The following is a 23491-nucleotide window of genomic DNA, read 5'->3' on the forward strand; positions in this document are numbered from 1 at the left end:
CTTGTATGTCTACTATTGTTTGTACAGGCCGGTACACATTTTCTTCAGCCAAATACCGCCTCATCCAATGTTTTGGCATCAGTCCCAAAATATTGAGAAGTAATATTTTTATTCTTATGTTAAGTTAGTTTTTGTTGGATGTGTGAATATTATTATTGTTATGACCTCTCCGTGTTTTTTGTGTTCCTCTCCAGGAGTTTTAGAATGTAACCAGAAATGTGGTGCTTGGTCATGTTCTTCTGCTCATCTAAAATTGCATGCCTATGACAAATACTGCTACCCATTCAAAATGGTACGGAAAAATGGATTTGGGCAATCCTTGGTTACCACTCGAGATGTTGAACCAATGGAACTTATTTTGAGGGATCATCATAGGCCTATCTCTGCTAAAATTGGTTTTTGTATTTCTTGCCATAAGAAAATTGAAAAGGTTTTTTTTTTAATGTGGCATAGAGTTTTTTATTTGTGCGTACTTTTCAATTTGTGATTGACAGGCATTCTGGTCACGAAACCAAAATAATAAATTATTTTTGGTAAATAAAATATAAAGTTAAAAGTAATGGGTTACTTTTATAAATGTTTGTGCATTTATTTAATGCTTATTTGCAAAAAAAAAAAAAATGATAAATTAAGTGATATCCATCATGAATCGTTCTGTATACCAAAAACAATGTATATAATATGTTCAATATAGCAGATATAGCACTCAAATGACTTTTGTGTGAGAAAAAAAATGATCCAAATATTTTTTTATATATTAAAAAACTGCTCATAATTTTAATAATTTATTGGCAATAATAACCAGTGATATATACATAAAATATGTCCTTGAAAGCAGGGAAATCATTTTTAAACAGGATGATTTATTTTCAAAATCTATTCTCATTATTATTGAAGACAGAACATCTAAGTAATAACTAATGTTTTTACTCATTAATATGTAGAATAACAATGTGAGTTTATCGGGAGTCTTGGTTTGACTCAGAGTAGAATTGTAGATCCTTATTAGAGTAATTCATGCAAATATGTCTTGTTTTATACGGATTAGGATTTATGTTATTTCCTTGCTCTCACGGCTGCTTGGAGCTGCTATAATAAATTGTCATGACAGGTAAGCCGATTCAAACATTCTACAAGTTGTCAAAGTGAGCATATTATTTTTTTGTTTCTCCATTTTTGAATCCCAGCATAACTTATATTCTGCATAACTACTAATAACCACCAAAAATAATATTGTTAAAGCTCTTAAGCAGCCAATGCTAAAAGGAAAATAATTTTATAAGTGCAATGAAATAAAATTAACGTAAATCTCCTTACATTGCGTTAAAGGGGCCTTCTCGCTATGCTTTGAGTACTTCAAAATGAACGGGTGGACGATACTATTGATTCAGAATTGATAAGTTTTTGTTTTTTTGCAAAATGATGAGCTTCACTACTTTTTCTGGTATTAAATAAGACGACTTAGCAGTCACAATATAGCCATCCATTTTTTAAATAGTAATTAACAACAAATAAGGAATGATAAAAAAAAATAACTACCCAAACTTTATAATATCCCAACATTCAATGTGTGATAATATATTAAAGTAGCTCACTGACTATTAAAATGTACCGAACTGAACTGAAGTATAACCACGTACCGTACCAGTTTTAATATATATAAATTTTAAATGTATATTAATATTTATGACAATTATTTTTCTTTGTACAAATGTGTCCTTACAGCATATTTGCAAATATATTTCATTTCACAATTCATCATAAACACAAATGTTTTTATAATTTAAAATGTATTCAAATATAATTTTTTTATTTTAAAGTATCTTATTTTTAATCTTGCCTTCCAATATTCATATTCTAATCACATCATTTATCTATTTTTTTTTGTTTTTTAACTCTGGAACGAGAAGATTAAACAGTTTTTGGGGTATTAGGCAAAATGAGACAAATGGATCATCTTGCAGACCACAATTCTGAAACATTGGCTTTAATTTTAATTGAACAATAATTAAACAGGGCATAATTAATATCAATAAAGCATTTAATATAATGAAGTTTAATGTTATGGAGCATACCAAAAAGCATTGGCGATTAAGAAAAAATTATCAAAATATTCATTTAAAATCAAAAATTTTAGAAAGAGAGAAACCTTTATTGAAAACTTAACACTTATTAATTCAATAATAGATTAGAGTTGAGTGATTGAAATAAATTCATATTTCGATATGTTAAAGGATAAATAACTGGTTACGAACAAAACAAACCTAAGCAACAAGTTGAGAAAATACATTTGAATGTGATTGACGAATTTCCATTAGCGCAACTCCGAACAGTTGGGCGCCTTTAGGACCCCTATTTACTCCGCCAGAAAGTCCAAAACGTTGGAGAGAAAGCCAAACTGGACCCGGAGGAGTGAAAGAAAAGAGCACAGGTCGATCCTCTTTAGTCAACAAGCTCCATACAAGAGATCTTGGAGTTTCAATCCAGATTGTCTAGAGAGCTATCAAAAAGGCTTGTGAATGTGGAGAGGCCACTTTTGGTGCCAGCATTGAAAGAAAACTATTTTTTCCATTCAAAAATCTTTTGAATGAGTATTTTGACACTTTTAACCCTCATGACCCCTTTGGAAGGCCTAAAAAAACCCAAAATCAAAATTATGAAATTTTATTTCCTCTCAAACTCTCTAAAATTGTACACTTTTTTTTTTGTTGGGGGGGGGGCGGGGTGTAGCTTTAGGTACAACAATAAAGTCTTATATTCATACTTTTATTTTATGATAAAGCTTAAAGTGGTATTTGAACTTCATTGAAATTCATACTTACATATTATATGTAAATAATATTTACATAGAAGAGATTAGACCTTATTTTCTTTTATTCAAGTATGTACACATACCCATCTGAGGAAATTTATTTTTCTTTCATGAGGTACGCCAGTATTTTTATATCATCTTACTAAACCTTTAAATATGTTTAAAATAATGTAGGTTTACAAAATATGTATACCTATGTGTATATATATATTTATAAATTGTACTTAAATTTATAAATTCATTTTCAGTATACATAGTATGTATGTACAGTAGGGTGGTTTGTTTTTCAACTTTTTTCGTTTTAGTTTACGGCTACTTCGGAAAATTGATCATGATGTAAGAAAATAACCTGAGCAAAATTTCATTGTCCTACGATGTCATTTTTAGGGAACACTTAAAGTTTGAAAGGAGATAAAAGTTATTTATTTCTTTAATAAAGATTAATATGCTATATTTATGATTATTTTTGAAACTAATTATGATAAACATTATTCTAAACTATGAAAAATATTGAAAAAGTTTTTTTCTAAAGTTACCCTTTAGAGCAAAAAGAGAAAAAAATATTAGCATATGCATGCGCGCTATACATAGATAATCAAATTTTTCCTAACTTTTTTTTCTTTTCTTTTTTTCATTTGACAACTTAAGGAAATAAATTTTCATCTTTTTACAGTTTGGAATATGATTTACAAATTATCTATAAATGTAGTTTTAGCGGTTATATCCAATAAGTAAAATGTTTTTACTTTTCTTATAAATTGATCGAGATGTGCAAACTTATTATGACTTCGTAGGACAATGTAATTTTGCATAGGTAATTGTCAAACCGTATGAAACTTTTTGTCCTGGCCGTTATAGAAATTCGAAAAAAGTCGAAAATCAAACCATTCTAATGTACATATATATATATAATATTATTATTTAAGGAGATTTGATATCATTTCATGCAACGTGCAGTACATATAGCTACCTACGTTATGTAAATATTCGTATATTTCCATATTGCAGATCAAATTTAATTAATTATGTAAAAAGTATAATCATTGCAGACAGTACATAAATAATTAATGTTGTGTCGATCCTTGTTTGAGGAAATTTCACCGTCTGGTATATATATTATATTATGTATATACATATATATATCTTCTCATTTAGAATTTAACAATCTTCAACTTCAAAAATTCCGTTGAAAGCCCATTGCTTGTAATTATCCCACTTTCCGGTCCAAAAGTCAATGTAAAAACCTCATCGAATTAAATACTGTCGATTAGCAAAAACTACTCGTCATTGACTAGGATGGTATATTCGAGAGAAATTATTTATGAACGCCGTCTAGTAGGTTCCAGAGGTACTTTGGGATTTTACCCCAATATTGTATATTTCTCGACAAACTCGAAGTGCTCGGGAGAAAAGTTGAAGTAGTTTCATCAAAATTGGCAGTAACTTCAGAGATAACTGATCTCGAAGAAATCTTTGAGTTTGAAACGTAAAGTTTAAGACTTGATTTGGTAAAACAAACTTCTTTATTATAATGGGAATTGAAAAAGTGAATTACAAAGCAATTCAAGTGAGAGACCCATTTTAATCCCGAAAAAAATGAGTTCAAGTATAAATTTATCTGATAATGGGTTGTTCAGAACTGCATTGACAAGATCCATTACCTATAGTACAAAACTAAGGCATTTTAGGGGAAAAACTTAATATAATTTATTTTTATATTCTTGAAAAGGTAAAAAAAATAATAAAATTCACTCAATAAAACCACTTCCTTTGTCGATCACTGCTTGGAGTGTTTTTGAAAAGGATTTATATGATTTATTCACTAAGGATTCAGGTAATGCGTCCCATTACCGCTGAATAATAGTTTTAAGAGGTTCATTATTTATATATCGTACTGTTCTTACTTTCGACTCTAGATGACCCAAAACGAAATATTTGAAAGGGTTCATATTTAAGCTAGGAGTAGGCCAAAAGGTATTTGACCGAAATTCCATATTAGTCTGCGACCACTCTTGAGTTTGTCTGCTGGTATGTGCAGGGACTCTGTCCTGCTGAAGGATAAGTTTTATTTTTTGGACTCCCGAGATTGATACCAAGGAAATGCAACTGGGTCCAATATTTGGGGTGGATAGCGTGTTCTTCCGAACACCATTTGTAAGAAAAATAACGGAAGTTTGAAATCTTGACTTGAAATTCCACCCATGTCATCAACTAAACTGTAAATAAGACAGGAAAAATCTTCCAGTGACTATTGATCCTTATTTATTCAGTCCAGAATTAGGACTGGTCCTTTAGTCGAACCTTAGGACTGACAGTGTTAGAATTGATTAGAAACTAGAAATAAAGTTGAGCGACGTCATCAAGGACAGCCTTTATAAGTTTTTAAGACTTGTAAGCAGGACTGAACTAGACAGGACTGGAGTCTTCAGTCCTAAATAAGGACCTTCACAACACTATGCAACAGCATTTTAGCCTGACGGCCAAAAACCACATTTATTATTGGTTCTTAACCCGTAGAAGATTAGAATTTAACTGAATTTATTAACAAACTAAAAGTATTTCTACAATTTACGACAATAATAACGTTGAGCCAATAAGGGAATTTTTTAAATCTAAATATACATTAACTGGTTGCAATTTCATCAAGCCCTCAGATCTCTTTTTGTTTTTGTACGTTTGACGGTTTTTTTTATGTTATGTCCGAGAGCTCATTTTTTCAAATCAATCATAGGAGTAGATGAATAATAGAAAAGCATAAAAAACTCACCTAAACCTTGCTTAGTAACTTTGGAATTGAATATTAGTCAGAATTAAAAGAAAGTAACATTCACTCAAAAATAGACACGACAAGTAAATTACAAATTAACAAGAATTTATATAGAAAGTATTTCAAAAATATGATTTGCACAATATATAAAAATAAATATTTTAGTCTCTGGGGCAATTAACACCCAGTAGAGTAAAGGGAGATTTTAACAATCTATAGATACTTTAATACTATGAGAAAATAATACAGGCTTTCGTTTTTAAATTATTCTGTTTTTATTGTATTTGTATATAGAATTAGTAGGAAGTATCTAAAAAGATAATTATGCCAAAATGTTAAAACATTAGTTCAGATATGATATTCATCAGATAATTTCAATGTGAAATTAAAATATTTGAAAGTGTTATGTAAAAATAAATAGCTGAAAATTTGCTTCATATATGTCTAAATTGAATTATATTAGTTGATAGTTTTATTATCATACGTTTAATCATAATGTATGTCAATTTCATTAATTAATTAATAAAATACTTAATGTCTCTGACAAAAATACAAAAAAAAAATTCAATTAAAAACTCTATGCCCATCTTGGCAAATTTTATTGAAGAATCCCATTTAGGAATATCCATGCTCAAGATGTAAAGTACCTTATTTCTGTAGTCCATCTTGCCATACTCTTATCTTACATTCTATGAGTGAATGTAAGTTATTATCTGAAGCAAGCCCTGTTTATGAAGATCAAAACAAATTTTATGAGTCCTTAATGCCACTCAGAGCTTTACTTCAACGTGACTTGTATCCGAACTCTTGGTCACGCTTACAAAGATTAGAAGATCATTCTGTAAGTAAATATTATATTTATTAATTAATTCGTATATGTTTATTTCATCTAGCCTTCTAAAACTTTGTTCATTTTTAAGTTACATGTATTTGTCATTTTATTGATTGTAGCACCATTCTTTAACAAGGGAATTCTCCTTAACACATGTGCTAAACAGTCCTAGGCTTAACAAAGAAAACACGTTTATTACCGTTCAAAATTGGATTTTATAAAATTATTATTATTATTATTAAATTTTGTTTATGAAGTGTAGTCCCCATAACACTCTTTAAGCCATTGCTTAGCTTAAACGGTATTTTTTTTCATCAAAAAGCATTATAATTTATTTTTTTTTTAAACGAAATTGTTTTTAGTCCCTTTTTATTGTATATAAAACTTAGTACAATAATTTATAAACTAAATATCAGATTGTCGTAAAATTTTGAAGGCTAGTACTAACTGAAAATGAGGTTAATAAAAATAGTGCCATCTATGTGTGAAGGTTGGGACTTTTCTATTGCACGGAAGAGGTAATTATTTTTTATTTACCTTTCTTTAACCAAGTAATATCAATTTTTAGAGTTGAATTAAATATTTCTTATCACGCGCGATATTGTTTTCTAGAAGACAATCAACATTGTATTTTTTTATCCTCCAAAACTGATTTCCTTATTGTTTAACTCTTGAAGTTAGAACATCTAAATATAGAGCAGAGATAAAACAAATACATTTAAATGTACTTACGTTATTACATGTACTTCATAGAAATTTTAAGTACAAGTAATAGGCTTTTTTTTAGACTTTTAAGTAATTTAAAAGTACATGAATTATATTTAAGGCCAAGTACTAAAAAGCATTTTTTTTTCTCCCAATCCCATTAATTAAGTTAATATACCTATATATGTATAAGCCTGCAAGTTAACTTCAAAATTCCTTACATTAAAACAATTTATTGTGCAAATGAAGAGCATATATCTATAAGATAAGAGTTCCATCTTGTGATAATGCCCGACTGAAGTGTAATTTATCCTTCAATAAATCATTAGTGATGTAGATGAAAAGTACTTATGAGTGCTTAAGTATTCATATGTACTACTTTTCAAAGCAGGTAACTCGTGATTGATGAATACTTAAGTATAAGTACTAAATTATAGGACTTAAGGACACTAAGTATAAGTACCTATGTACTTGGCTCTCTCCCTAATAGAAAGTAACTATTCGTATGTGTGCTCATGAAAGAGTAATCTCCAAAATTTGTTGGGAAGTTAACAAGTTGAGTCTTTGTTAAACTTAAAGTACATCAACATTGCTTGGTTTGAATCATATAATGTTATAAACCTGTAAACAAAGGCTTACGCGCACCCGTTACAAATGGGGTGGAAGAACTAATGAAACTACTACAATGACATAACATATGTTCATAAAGCCATTTGTCATATTTTTATGAAAAAAGTACAAAAAAACACTCATTTATTAGATTCATATAGTCAAATGTTTACCTTTACCTAATCAAAAGGTTAGTGATGGTTGTTTTTTTAAATTAAATAATTTCATAAAAACTGTGATTCATGGATTTCACATGCCTGATTGATTTATTTAGATCTATGTTTGACTATTTCAATATAATAAATACTTCTTTTTTTTTTTTCAATAAAAATATGCCTCAATTTTTCTACCCTATTTGTAACAAATGAACTGGAGTTTTTGCTTATATGTTTCTTGTAGTATATGGTTGAGTAGTGTGTGATTAAAAAAAATACTTTTAAAAATTAGGGAAAGAAAAACTGTTGTTTCGTGTGTTTTTTCTTCTTTTTGTTCATTATTTAATAGGCTGTTTTGGTATTTGCATCTCCCTCTGAAAGAAAAATCTTTGGTGTAAATTGTTTTAAAAATTCATAATAATATCAATCTTAATTCAGGTGTACCATATGTTTGCTCCCACCTTCTCTTTGCACTCTTTTTTCTCCTACAAGAATTTCAACTCAAAACATTACCTAGGGAGTGGTATTTGTGTGAATTTCCTTGCTCTCTTAGCTACTCGCAGCTAGTTTAATGAAAAATCATCACAGCTAAGCTTCTCTTCTCTATTACATTCTTCAAATTGTTAGGGTTGCAATGTCAGTTTTCGATTTCTTTTATTTTGACATACGAGTAGGTGATATTTCACTTTATTTTTAGAAGAATATTTATCAAATGAGAAGATCTAAAACAATTGTGTAATTAATGTCTTTAGTAATTAAAATATTTACTTTATGTTATCAGAATAATGATTAATGAAAAAAGTTATTTTAATTTTGAGTCATTCATACACAATTGCTATAACTCAATTACCTTTTTCATTTTATAACTTTTCTACTAATATAAAAAATTGCCTTTAATTGGTAAAAAAAGAAAGAAAGGGAAAAAGGAGTGTGCGTTCCATGTATAAAGTATCCCTTGCTTTAATAAAGCAGCAAAATGTGTACATATATAAAATGGAGAATCGTTTTGAAGGGCCACTCTTAAAATAAATTAAGTTGTTAATAAGGCCATTTGTAAAACTATTAATTCTTTTACTCTTCATGCAACTAAAATCATTTTCAAACAATTCTATATATAATAATGAGAAAATATTGAATCCACAAATGAAAATAAAGAGCCATAATAAAAATAATCCCTTGGTGCAAGAAGACAATCGATTTTTCATGTATATTCCGAATATAAAATATGTATATATATATACATATATGTGTATGACAATCCAAACTCAAGCATGGTCTGAATATTTAATGGAACATTTCCCTTATTCCTACCCATTTCCTCCATAATTCCTCAAATATGTTACGAATATTACTGCTGTAATAAAAATAAATATATTTATTTTCTATGAATGCCTTTGTATGATAGAAAAGGTATAATTACGATGCAGTAATGGTAGTTAATCAAACATCTTTTGTTAAGTTTGTTTTTTTCTTATATAGAAACAACTTGAATAGCCTTTGTAATTAAATTAATAACTGTAATTAAAGCCATATATTGTTTCTAAGTGGTACAAATTTGTAAATATCAAATCTGCATTATCCAATCCTGTTTATTATATTGTCATTGTTAGAGAGAGAGAGAGAGGTTCTTAGTTTTTGGTAATATTATATAATACAAACAAGTAATGATGAGGTGAACAGTGATATACTCAAGTCAGTCATCCTCTTTTCCACCCCTCTCTCTTCTTCTCTAAGTACACATCACCCATCTATCAGTGATGAAAATCATCTTTATAATTGGGCTTGTTCAGAGAAGAAGACGAATGTCAACATGGTAACCCAGACAATTTGAGTAATTTTTAAAGGAAATCAGTCTCAATCAGCTGTGACAAAAGGGGGTGGGGGAGCAGGGAAAAGGAAATAAACAAGGACATTGACAAGAGTAACAAGGACTTACAATTATAACTACGCAGCAAATCCTCAGGCTTACTTTTATGACCAGAACAATGACAACTGCTAAAGAAAAGAAAATTCATTATTAATTTTACAAATTAAAAAAAAACACAGACGAAAAATTCACAAGATTTAAATCAGATAATCATGTTATTTACCAGTCCAGAATAAGTACACCTTCCAAGAAGTAAAAGACCAGCCCAAAAAGCCTAAAAAGTGCGAGATGTCTTGGGTACAAAATGTCCACTTTTCGAGCAAGGATTTTTAGGCTGCAAACAGCCTAGACATAAACCAAATCGATTTCTATCCCTGGATAGGATCAAATATCATTCGTCTGTGGAGGGCCTGAAGAAGTAATTACTAGTGTAATGGCAAAGCTAAATCGGCATAGGGTCACCTGGCCCTGTCAAAGCTTCAGTCGCCGTGTGGCCGAATTTATCAAGAGAGGGGGATGTCTATATTAATAATTCAATTTAATTAAATGGAGCTTTCAAATAATAAAAATTTATGGTCGTACCAAATCCAGTTAGTTCGTTATAAGGTTCTAAAGATTTCTCCAATTTATTTGGACCACCCAGTATATATATATATATATTAAATCGAATTAAGTAAATAGCATTTACTGTTTTTATAAAAATAATATTATTATATGATACATAAACGACATAGACCAATAATCACACTTTATGTCTTTTATTATGCACTCGTAAATATCGAAGTAAAATAAAAATACAATATCGTCCTAACAAACATAGCTATGTGTGCTAAAAAATATACAATTTTTTCGAAACTTGGATACTTGGAAATTTCTCTTTGAATGAAGATCAATAATCAGGTTGATATTTATTTGTAAAATTTAGAGCAATATAAAAAACTAAAAGAACTCGGAACATAACATTAATAGAAACGATTTTATTACATATTCTTAGACTTATCTTTCATATATGAAGTATTACATCATTTCAAGTCTCAGTAGCATTATATTTTTAAAGAATTTTTTCTCAATTATAACTTTACTTAATATAATTTTTCTTTTTGTTAAACTATATGTATCGACAAAGTTCAATGGTAAACGCACTTTGTATAAATTATTTTCTGGAACTCAGTATAGGTAGGTTTATGTCTCGGTTGTTCGTAGATAAAGAAATATAGTTAATATGTGAGGACTTTAAAGACAATTCCTAGGCGCGATGGAGTAATTGTAAAACTATTTTGTTTACTTATACGTAATCAGTGCATTTCTATCTGACCAATTCGAAAAATATTACAATAAAAGTTAATATAGAGAACCCTTTCCCAGGGATGATGTTTGATTTGGTACATAAGTTAAAACAAAACTTGTATTCTTTTTTTAACTATAAGAAATAAATTGTACTAGTACATTTATTGAGTAGGAGCAAAAAACCATTTATGAGATTCCGAATTTACGTATAATAATTAATTTTCGGAATATTTCCAAATTTATTCATAGGCAGTTGTTTAAAAAGAAAATACTATATATAACATTCCTGGTGGTGCATAGAGGCCACCTACGTATATTACTTATCTGAAGAATTCAGCATTCGATATTTTTGGTATTTACCCTTTCGGCACAATAGGGATACAAGCGTCCCACCAATTTAATGGGCTATAACTTTTCTTACAATGATTCAAAAATATTATTTCTTACTTTTAAATGACCCTCTATACCTTTTCTTTCATTTATTTAATTGTCGTATGAATCTTTTTAAAATAATTAACTTATTTAAACTGATTTTAGTTTTGGTAATTTTTACAATCAAGTTAAAATTATTTATAAAATAGACAGTTTTTACTAATTTAGAAGTTATATTGCATTTCTTATATTGTTTTACGTCGATTTCATCAACTTTGAAAATTAAAAGTGCAAACGTAATTTTTTTTTTATCATTTTATTTTTTAAATAAAGGGACGTGTCCTGAAGGTTAAAATACGCTATGGGCAACCATATTTATAAAATACGGTATAATGGTAAAGATTTTGTCAGCAATTATAAAGTATAGTCAAAAAACCTATTGATTCTCTGTTAAATATAAAACCGTTTTTTAAATTGTTATTAGAAAAAATTTTTATATAAAAATAAAAAAGTAACCCTCTTATCATTAGAAAATAGATAATAATCCCAGGTAGTCAACTTTTGAATTTTTGGGCAAACCGGTCGTTGTTCATATTTTCTATAATATATTTAATATTTAATTTCGAAATGGAACAACATCCTTTTGAATAAGAAAAAACTTACTTAAAAACGATAAAAATCTTAATATATAGCAATGTTCAAAAATAGATTTTAAACAATATTGAATATGTTTTTTCTATTTTCAAAATTATTTTTAGCGTTTTTATATTTAAAAACATGATTTCTGAGTCAGAAAATATGGGAATTTGTGTTTTTATCCAATCAAATTAATAGTCTTGAATATCATTTTGGATAATAATCTATCTATTGAAATATTCATTTTGTATAAATATATTTCATTCTATCAAATAATTTGAAAAAAAAGTTATATTTTCACTCCGTATAATTAATTTTGCTTAAAAAAGTTCTACTCAACTTCTTTAATTTTCTTTTTTAACAATTATTAGAGATAATTGATGACTCTTTGTAGTATCTAACTATAACAGAATGTACATTTAAGATAGACATATGCATAATTACCTTCATTATTCAATTAACATTACGTTTATAAAAATTACAAATCCTTTTATCTTGATTAATGAAACGTAAATAATTTTTTTTTATGTTTGAACAGATTGAGAAATTAAAAATTATTTCATATAATTTAGACTTAATTGTTTTGAAAGTATATAAAATATTGTTTGTACTAAATTTTTATGCGGAATTTCGTAGAAATAATATAAAAAGTTATATAATATAGCATAAGGAATTATTAACTATTTAACTGTAAAAAGTTAAAATTTTCAGAGTTTACGGTTCTTAGACACTTTGCTGAAAACCTTGTTGCCATTTTGCCAAATAGGCCCTTTGGCGAAAAAATAATAATAATATATATAATTCTGCAATTATCTATTTAACTATTCCAATGACAGTCTTTTTTTGATATTTATAAGGTCAGCGACTACCTTGGGATAGAGAACTGTCGATCAGGGCTTGATAAGTTACATAGAAACTCCAACAAATTCCATCCAAAAGATTGATTAATTTGCATTGTCCATCAAGCCTGAATCATTAATTAATTGATTGACTCTTTCTCTTCATTAAAATTTTCTTCGCTTTTTATCTAATTAATTAAGCAATTATCATCATTTTTTTTAACGATTGTTTTAATAGCAGTTTGAACTAACTATAGAATAAAGACTGAAATCATAGCAATAACTTTCTTCGCCCTTACCAGATACGGTGTAAGATTATAATTTATTCACTTCTTCTCAAAGCTGTTCAAAACAAATATAATTTCACATAATAAAAAGCTAAGCTGCTCTTTTCCCAAAGATTCTTCAAATTTTCAGGGCTATTGTTACAATTGTTAGCATTTATTTTGCATACTGCCAGGTCATATTTTCTACAACTTTAGTTCTAGTCCAAATCATTGTATCAGCAAGTCTTTCAAAATTTAAGATATAATTTTATTTCATAGATTATTTTTTTAAATATATATTTGGTATGTACAGAGTGGGGACCCTAACCTTACAGGGGTATATATTTAAAAGTATATCCCTCTTATTATTCATTACGAGATTTCATTAGTAAACCAAAGGAAAGATAAAACAAAACTAAGCAAGTTTTCATTTTGTCTTATCAACAACAAAAAGCCAACGCGTACGCAATCTTATCCTCCTTACTGATGATAGTGCCCCCATACATCCAAGAAGAACATAGCTTCAACAGCAACAATATGGCTATTTCTGGCCTGCCTCCATATGGCCCTAATCCATTTCTGACCTCAATCGCCTGAACTTTGCAGTTCTGAGTGTCTTGGAGAAGAAAATCTACCGAACTTTTGCTATGTGTTACCACCAATAAAGTGTGGTACATCATAGACTCGGCCTTCATCGTGAAGAGCTGCCCATGTGTTCACTGGTGTGCCCAGGCTGTTATTGCTTGTGAAGGTGGACTTATTGAATAAAAATAATAACTAAATGTAGTATTTAAATATTTCACAAATGGGTTTTGAGTTTTATTTTGTTATTTCTCTCAAAATTACGTTTTTCGTAATTTAGTGATGCTACATCAAGCATTGAGTTCCTCTCTATATACCATATATTCATTAGTTCAACTAATGATCCACAGAATTATTCCACATTCCCTCAACAAATAGTTTTTTAAGGGGAAAATATGAATAGAACATAATGTATAGCTTACTCAAGGAGGATTTTCTTTCCCTCTTTGAATAGAGTAATAATTATGTCAATAATAAAAATTTAAGGAGGATCATGATTCATGAAACAGATTATTATCGCAATAAGGGTTAATATTGTAAAGTTAGAAGAAGGGAAATAAGGGACTTTACCAATAAGTGAATATAACAAAGAATTCTACTTCATAAACTTTCTCTCATTCGTTTCTTACAAGTTTCGAGATAAGAGATGAAGGGATTTGAAGGACCACTTTTCATTTTTGTCTTATTATAGATTACAAAATGAATCTATCAAATGTACTAAACTCCAATTTATGTTCTTATACATATATCATCTGTATACAAAAAAAAATAGTTTGTCAGTGTCCTTAATAGATGCCCAGAATGTTGGACCTGGAAGAATGAAAATTTATGGGTGTCTCTTTGGAGCCTGGTCAGCTTAAGACGGAGGACGATTATTGGGGGGCATATAGGGGGTATTATTCCATACTCAAAACACAAAAAATGTTTTGGAAGCTCAATCAGACTAAAAAAGGTGTTAAATTATCAGTCCAAAAATAAACGGTGTCTTAAAAAACAACTATAAAAATAAATAAGTTTTCTAAATTTATTTAAAATCAAAAAAGTAAGTGGCAAAATAAAAAATTGGTCAAAATTGCAATTTCTTTCTTTTCAGGTGAAAAAAAAGGAACTTAAAATGAAATATTGGGTTCGTAAATAAAATAAAGTTTGTAGAAATATGTATGGGATTCGTTTGCATATAAATTTGAAAAAATGATATTGAAATGAAATACATGTCATTTTCTGACCAATTTTTCCAATTTGTTCTCTTCTTGTTCATCAAACGTCAATTTTTAATTTTAAAGAAGAAATATCACAAACCGATGCATTTTGTACATCCAATTGGAAGCCTTAGCATTACAACACTGTATTTTCAATTTTCTGAAAAGTGGGTGAAAAGAGACTATTGAGGGTGTAGAGACCAGTTTTACTACCAGCAATGAAAGCAACCTATCTCCACCATTGCAAGACTCTTTTAAATGAGTTTTTTGAGCTCGTATCAATTTTGTAGCCCCTAAATTTTTTATGCCAACCTCTTTGACTACACCTTTTGGATACATATCCAAACACAGAGGCCTCTAAAGCCACTGTCTGCCAGCACTAGGATCCCGTGACAGAAGAATACATCTTAAGCGGATTGTCTGGGATTTTGCCACTTCCTGGAAGTCAAAATTACCGCTAAGGGTGGTTAAATTTATGATTACCATCCCAACTGGCCCTAAAGGTGCCGCAGCACTTCACGACGAATGCCTAGGATATGGACGCCCACGACTACCCGACAGAGGCCTTGGGGTCATTTCCTTGAGGGGTAGGACCGGTTCTATTCTTGATTACACTCCAAGTAGTATAGTAGATAGGGATTAGCCTCGTAGGGAGGGTGACCAAATTGATCCATTATGCTTTAACCAAGTCAACAGTTTCTGACCTCCTTTGATCCCGTTGGCCTTGATTGCAGTTGAAAGCAGTTGCTGATGTAGTCGTACATAAGAGACAATCCCCAAATCCTTCACATACCTCCTCATAGTCCAACAACTGACATTGATAGCATTGGTATGCTTCTTGAATGACTTGACTGGACTTCTGATAATAGCGGTATCCACGTCCTCCATGATCCCAATTTCCATCGTTTAACACTTCCAAGGGGCATATCAAGGCTCTGACCTGAATCTGTCATGCTTGTTATTTCGTAAACAAGACTCTGGAAGCACTCTCAGAGGTTCATGATCACTTTGACGCTCACTTGTGTGTGGAGAACATCAACCACCTATTGTCTTTGTACTTCAGGATAACAATAGTAAGCATTTTTGAAAGTTATTTTTTTGCTTATTATTCTTAATAGCCCCTATTTTTAATAATACAGCCTAGTATTTTAAAATATTGACCGAAAATAAATCCAAATTGATTTAAAGTTAAGTCCACAATGTTACCTCGCACACTGTATATTTGTTATATTAATATAGAAGATAACTCCCCAATAAACCCTGTGTTATTCTCTATTTTTCATGAGCAAACTCAATGCAGTTACTCATAATTAGATGTCCACTCCTTAGGAATGAAATAATAATGAAAACAGCTTAAGAAAACTATGAATTAACCATATATAATAAGTACAGGATGGGGATTTTAAATCTGGAAAATTTAAGGATGATGTATTTAACTTTGTATTTCCAAAAATTAATTCATCAATTCTCAAATCTTATGTTCTCACATGAAGGGGTCAATAGTTAAGCTTCATTCAATACAACTACCTTCAGCTTCAACCACAGCCTAAAAATCTGTTCCTGAACCTAGCACAGGCCTTGTTCAGGAACTCTTTGTCCATGTTGGCCATAGCCTCAAGAATAAACAGCCCACAAGGAGTCAAAAGAATAGACTCTCTCTATCAAGATATACCACAAATAGTAGTCGAAAGGGTTCAGTTCCGGGAAGCTAAGAGGCCACATTTCTTTTGCCCAAAATATAAAAGTTTTTAAAAATTTTGGTTTTTCCTCAATAAATTGAGTTTCAATTACCTGAATTGGACAAACTGCACCAATATAACCCAAGATCTGGTAAAATCAATTTAGCTTTTTAGCATCATTATCTGTGCATCCGGTACGGAGGTACAAAAAAATGACCACACGACGTTTATATTCGGAGTTATTCTCCAGGATTTTGATTTTTTTTTTTAGATGAGCACACTTTCAGAAATTTAGTTTTCAGATTTGCCAAGAAATTGAGGTGTAAACTTGATCGGCATTTAAAATCCCCAAACTTAATATAACGTACCTTTATATATAATATGAAAAAAGATCCATATTATCAAAAAAAATGTTATGACCTTAAAATAGTGACTTCAAGTTGTTATGAAAATATCTAATAACTTTCACTTATTCATAAATTAAAGGTCTTTATACTTTGAAAGATTTACACTTTTAGTTGTTTAGTAAGTTGGACCATCCTTAAAATGAATCGAAATTGTTCATAAAACTTTTGAAAAATATTTAATATTTATTCTTATTTTTTAAAAGATTTAAAAAAACTGACAAAGATGTTTTGGAGGAAATCCATATTTTATGTCCAATTTTCTATTTTTATATTGGTTCCAAAGTTCTAAAGTGTTACTCACTAAAATATCAAAGGAATTTGAAATTGAAGTTATTTTATTTGAACAAAATTTCAAAAACCTAACTTAAATTAATGATAAATTGTTTTTTGTTTTTTCATTAAATTCTTTTGACTTCAATGTTTTCATAAAAAAAAAAAAATTATATTAAAAGAAGCTAATTTCACTTACAATATGTATACTTAAATTTTTAATTATAAATATTTATTTATAAAACTAAACGATTATTTAATAAAAATTCAGTATTGCACTTTTGACTATATAAATATTCTCCAAAATTTGAATTGTCGTACACTTATTTCAGCTCAAACTTTTTTTTTTTTTTGAATCAAAATAAAATTCGACTTAAAATATTCATTTCCTGAAAAGTGGGCAGAAATTTAAAATATATAATTTATAAATCAAGGAAAATTAAACATCTTTCAACAGTTTTAGGAACGAATTTAACAGAAAAATCAGATTTTTACAAACCTATATATATATACGTCATGCTAAACGATCATAGATGAAAATAATAGATAATGGAAAAGCCAGCCAGGTTTTTTTTGTTGCTACCTGAGTGTATGTTTTTTATTTTCCAAAGCTGTCATCATTGTACTTTAATTCTTGAACGATAAGTATAAAACAATTAAGAGTGCATAAAAAACCAAGAGTAACTGTGAGGATTAGTTGCAGAGTTGTAAGTCCTTGTTGGATTTGAAGTAAAATTGAGGATCGATGTCGTAGTAATTCCTCCCTAAATCATTGGTGGATACGCAGAGTTTCTTTTTTTTTTTATATTCTTGCAATTGGTCAGCTGGAGTTGCACTGATGAAGTATAATGAAACATTATAGTATTTCATTTACTCAATCTAACCTACAAATCTTATTTGAAGTCCGTATACATAACAATATATACTTCCTTCTCTAGGATCTACCGTGAGCACATCCCATTTCATTCATCTCATAGCTGCTCGAAGCAAATTTAATGTACCATATGACAACTAAGCGTCTCTCCAACCAAATATTCTTCAAAAACAGACTGACCATGTCCAATTTCTATTTTTAACACACAGTGAAACAAATGATTCTCATCAATGATAATGATACTATTATTGAGATTTGAAATAATACGTTTATAATTTGAAAACAACGAATACTTCATATCTAAAAATATAAAAGTTAATGAAACTTCAGCCTCACACAGACAAATATAAATATTTAAGAAAGCTTTTTGAAAGTTTAGATATTCCAACGTTCTTTCAAGATAAATAATATATCACTTTAGATAAAAGAAACAGAAAAAAATGTGAATAGTCTAATCCAAATATAAAAATAAAATATGTTTTCATCATAGATGTATGAACAATATCGTATTTTATATTTTAGGATAAGAGAAAGTTGGAGAAAGAAACATTAAAATACTTTGAAGAAAACGTGGAATCTTATATAATAAATGATTTGAAATTAAATAATTTATTTTCAAAGCAAGAAATCCATAGAGTCTTAGGATTAATTAGGTAAGGACTCACTGGCTCTACATTTGCATTTTTTAAGTGTTTGTAATTTTTCTGCATCTATAGGATTAATGGAATTCAAACAACTGAATACCGAGCAATTTATCCAACTATGGCATTAATAAATAATTCATGTGTTAGCAACTCGCGTTGTATACATGATGATGATAATAACATGATAATTCGAGCACAAATGTAAGTATACATATTTTTATTCTTTACAAAAAATGCAACGAATTTACCTTTAAATGATCACATTATGTATAAGTAAATCAAATAAGGTAATTAAGTAGGATTATTTAAATGATCTTTGTTATCATTTATATGTATGGGGGACCAACTAAAAATGTACAGATTTTACAATTCAGAATATTGAGGTTGTAAGTCAGTGATTTAAAAAAATTTGGTGCTACATGGTATCAATAAAATACCATATTTGCAATTGTTTCAAAGAGCTAATAATGTTATCACAGTGAAACACAAGCATCAGGGTCACAATCATAGATGAAAATAATACTATCCACCGTTATCTTAAAAAAAATAATCCCAAAATCAACGCAGTTCCCAGTAGCGTAACTAGGCCCTCTATGGCGGAGCTTGAGAACTGCCCCACAGTTATTATGGAACAATTGTTTGAGTTAGTTGATGTGAGTGTTTCTGCTAATTTTTTTTCGTAATTTTTGTTTTATTTTTCGATATAAACTCCCTTTAACTTTACACACTTCTCCCAGCGAAGACAAAAACAGGTTAGAGAGATGGAATCATCGCTGGGGGAAGTGTATAGAGTTACAAGGATACTATGTTGAATAATAAAAATAAAAAATCCGATTTTTTTCTTCACAAAAACGCTTTCATCAACTTACTAAAATGACTGTTAAATAACAACTGCACGTTTTGAAATATATTGATCGGTACTGTGTCTCTTTATATGAGAAATTAGTCGCATAGTAAAAGCAGAGGTTGACATAAAGGAATGGTGAAATAGCTGACAGTTTGAAGATACATGTAAACTGTGTAAATGGTTGGTTCTCCCCCAGTATTTAAGTAGATTTTGCTTATTAGTTATTAGTAGTTATTATAAAATAACTTCAAAGTCCAGGGGGTTAACGTTGAGTGAGGACAAAGGCAAGAAGTCTGCAAGCCAGAAGCCTGCCGGGCAGAAGGCATCCATGTTCTCCCTTCATAAATGCTGCACCTTCTTGGACGTGTGTGCCGGCCCGCCATCTTGGGTAAACACATAGTTGTACCTAGGGAAAGTGATCTACAACCATGACAAGTCATGATACCTGGGGACCTTGTAGTAGACATCCATGTTGACTTTTTCGTTTGCCTTGAAGAAGTAGGGAGGCATCTTGCCGCTGTCGGACGCCGAGGGTCATGACCTGAGCTGGATGTTGGACCCTGAAGGTTCCCTTGACATGAGCTCTTGATTCAGACTAGAAGCGATCATTTCTATAGCTTGGAACAGTGTCCATAGTGAAGATCTTCTGGTCAGAGATAGACTCATGTGCAGAGGAGATCGCCGTTTTTCTTGTTGTTTGGAATATTTTGATCATACAAAAGCAAAAAAATAATCAAATTATAGTTTTTTGTCAGTTCTTTCGAAACGCGCAAAGTACAAAATTGTCAAACTAGCATAACTGAGGCTAGAGTGCCTCAAAAAAAGATTCTATTTTTTAATCCTCAGCCTGTTTATAAAAGAGTTAGTTTAAACTCTTTGAAATGGTCCTGGAGAGTTTTGAATGGACTTAGAGTGAAGCCAAAACATTTTGGATGAACGCATCATTTTACTATTTTTTCAAAAATAGAGATTACTCTAAATTACGAACTTTTTAAATAGTGACAAATTTTACTGTATTCAAATTATTTTAGTATAATATCTCAAAAGTTATTTTCCTTTCTTTTATAGATATCTGAAAGAGGGGACGGAAATCAAAATTGGCTATAACTCACTTTTTACAGGGATTATTGAAAGAAAATATCACTTTAATAAGACCTGGTTTTTTGATTGTGATTGTATGAGATGTAATGATCCCACAGAGTGTGGATCTGATTTAAACGCACTAGTTTGTCCAAAAGAAGATGGGGGTCTTTTGAGACCCTTTGATTGGAAATGTGATGTATGTAAAGAAGCAGTTTATTCAACAAAGGATGTTTGGGATTTTGAAATGGAGCTTTTAAAGGTGAGTATTCATGTTGTTAAAGAAAAAAAGGACTTATCAACCCCAAAAGTTAATATCAAGAAAGAAAAAAATTCACATGTCATATTTTTATTCAGAAACCCTACAATTTCATAGGTCCATTTTGATTAATTAGTATTTTTATATTCACGAATGTTAACTATAGTTTAAGGATATTTTTTGGTCTTAAATTTAGGATATATTGGTTACAATATAGCTTTCAAATAAAGGATATAACAACATAACTTCTTTTTTCTAAAAGGCAATAAAGCAAGTTTTGTGAATAAAAAAGTTTCATTTTTGCTTCATATGATAGTAAACAATGAAAGTTTTGTTTTACACATTTTTATAATATAGGTGACATCCTCCATTATCCATATATTGAATAACCTAACATCGGTTTTTAAAACCTGTGATTTTTTCCATTTGTTTCCTCTTTAAATAACTTTTCATTTAGATGATTAAAGAAGGATATTCAGATATTTTTTGAAAGTAAATTTGACTTAACACATATTTTTTGTTATATCTGTGGATGATTAGTTGATAGAATAGTTTTTCACTTGTATTAAATTTTTAGAATTTTAGTGTGACATCATATGAGAGGGGAGAGTGGTTATCAAATTCCCAACCTTGGATAATTTATATGGTAGAACATTGGAAAAGAGAACATGTTTCTTCTCTAAACAATCACAGGAGACATCCAAACATTTTTTGTTTGGGTGTATTCATATAATATATTGACCAAGTGATTATTTTTTGATTTTTTTTAAATTTTAAGTTGAGTCTTGAGCATAAAGATATTTGTTATTTTTATACAAGTCTATATCAAGTGGGAAAAATTATATAACAGCAAAAGTATCAGTCTGATATATAAATTTAGATGCACAAGATCACCGTTGTCTAAGGATTTTACGATAAAATTGCAGAATATTCTAATCAATAACCACTCGACAACAACTTCTACAGTCTGATTTTCATGTATTATAAAAAAAGGAAATTATGTTGCACCACCCTGTATAATCAATCTTTTGTTTAATTTTTAATCATGCCTGAGAACTATTGCCGACTTGAACGTATATTTTTTGGTTGTATTGATATAAATCAAAAGTAATTCATTCAAGAATATAAAAATAATTCACAATCTCTTTTAAGAAAATTCATTCTTACTTATTTATGGTGTATGGTGTCATATTTGTAATAATTTAACTAAACCTTATTTTATTTTTATCAGAAATTAACAAAAACTGAATCCAAACTGAATAAATGCTGCGAATTGATTGAATTTTATGAGTCTATATTGTCATCTAAATCATCTCAACTATTTGCTTCGTCTCATTATCTTATGATGAAAATAAAATCGAATTTGATCTCACTCTATGGAAACGGACCTAAATACTATTATTCTCAAATGTCAAATGATCTCATAAAAAAAGAAAATTGAATATTGCACGGAGTTTATAAATGTAATGATGAAGGTAGATCCTGGAGATACGGATTGGAAAACTGCAACTGAATTCGAAAAACTTCAAGCGGAGGCATTTTTAGTACAAACAAAGCTAGATGACATGAACGAAAAAGATAAGATCTACGTACAAAACACGTTTAAAAGAATACTTGCAGGGCTTAAGGATGTTATAATAAAACTTTCAATAGAAGAATCAGGGAAGAATTTGAAAGAAATGAAAAGAAAAGCTATAGAAAGCTCAAAAACTATTGAGAAAATATTGATATACATAGATATTTTATAAATTTCAAGTATATTCTTATACCCGGAGTGCTGCCATGATTAAGGACACAATATTTTGATATGTACTTTTTAGATTGTAATACTGATTTGTAATTTGTCATATCTTACAAAAAAAAAACCTATTTTATAAATAGATAACGATGAAATCAAAAACATTTACATTTTTTTAAATGAGACACTTTACTCCAGTTCGCAATATTTGTTATGATCATTTTCCAGAATTGAGCTCATTATTTAGAAAATATATAGAATAAAATTATTTGGTTGATTGAACATTAAATTTTAACAACAGTATTAAGGAGTTATACACGCAAAAGAATGGTCTCATAGTTCACAAACTTTTTCTGTGAACTCATTAAATATTTTAGTCAAGAAAAGCCAGTCTCGATTCCTGAAGAGTATATTCTACAGAAAAGTAATATCATTCGAATTAATAAAATATTTTATGAAGAATGTCGTTCCTTTGCTTTCTTGTATTGAAAAAAAAAAAGCAATTCTTTTTAAATCTATAAAAATTAAACGAAGTATCCAACAAAGAATTAATAAATATTCTTTTTACTCAAGATAACGATTTCTTGCCTAGGTTCACTTCTACTCCTACATCCATCACTTTGTCTAAAGATTCTCCAACATTTTTATATTCACCATTTAATTATTTGAGAGAAGATACACCTTCAACATTATCCACAAATTTATTTCAAGGAATCACTCAACATTAAAATGTTTAATTTAATAAATTTGTAATCCACTCTTTTT

The 23491-nt window shown here is 29.4% G+C and overlaps 1 protein-coding gene across 1 annotated transcript; it reads left to right on the top strand.

Annotated features, from left to right (window-relative positions):
• Window positions 1-112: 112 nt before the first annotated feature.
• Window positions 113-23029, top strand: LOC121119060 (SET domain-containing protein SmydA-8). The gene is made up of 6 exons (XM_040713671.2): window positions 113-430; window positions 6199-6420; window positions 18681-18811; window positions 18875-19003; window positions 20718-20991; window positions 22220-23029. The coding sequence occupies exons 1-6, from the start codon at window positions 161-163 to the stop codon at window positions 22427-22429; spliced, it is 1236 nt and encodes a 411-aa protein (XP_040569605.1). The 5' UTR covers window positions 113-160; the 3' UTR covers window positions 22430-23029.
• The last annotated feature ends 462 nt before the right edge of the window (window positions 23030-23491 follow it).

This window comes from Lepeophtheirus salmonis, chromosome 5 (assembly GCF_016086655.4).
Source record: "Lepeophtheirus salmonis chromosome 5, UVic_Lsal_1.4, whole genome shotgun sequence".
Lineage (NCBI taxonomy): Eukaryota > Metazoa > Arthropoda > Copepoda > Siphonostomatoida > Caligidae > Lepeophtheirus > Lepeophtheirus salmonis.

What these genes read in the sequence shown, in the direction of transcription:
- LOC121119060 (XM_040713671.2), top strand. Translation starts at nt 161, where the DNA reads ATGACCTCTCCGTGTTTTTTGTGTTCCTCTCCAGGAGTTTTAGAATGT. An exon ending in ATGATAATTCGAGCACAAAT is followed by an intron (nt 19,004 to 20,717) that starts GTAAGTATACAT and finishes TTTCTTTTATAG; the next exon opens with ATATCTGAAAGAGGGGACGG. An exon ending in TTGAAATGGAGCTTTTAAAG is followed by an intron (nt 20,992 to 22,219) that starts GTGAGTATTCAT and finishes TATTTTTATCAG; the next exon opens with AAATTAACAAAAACTGAATC.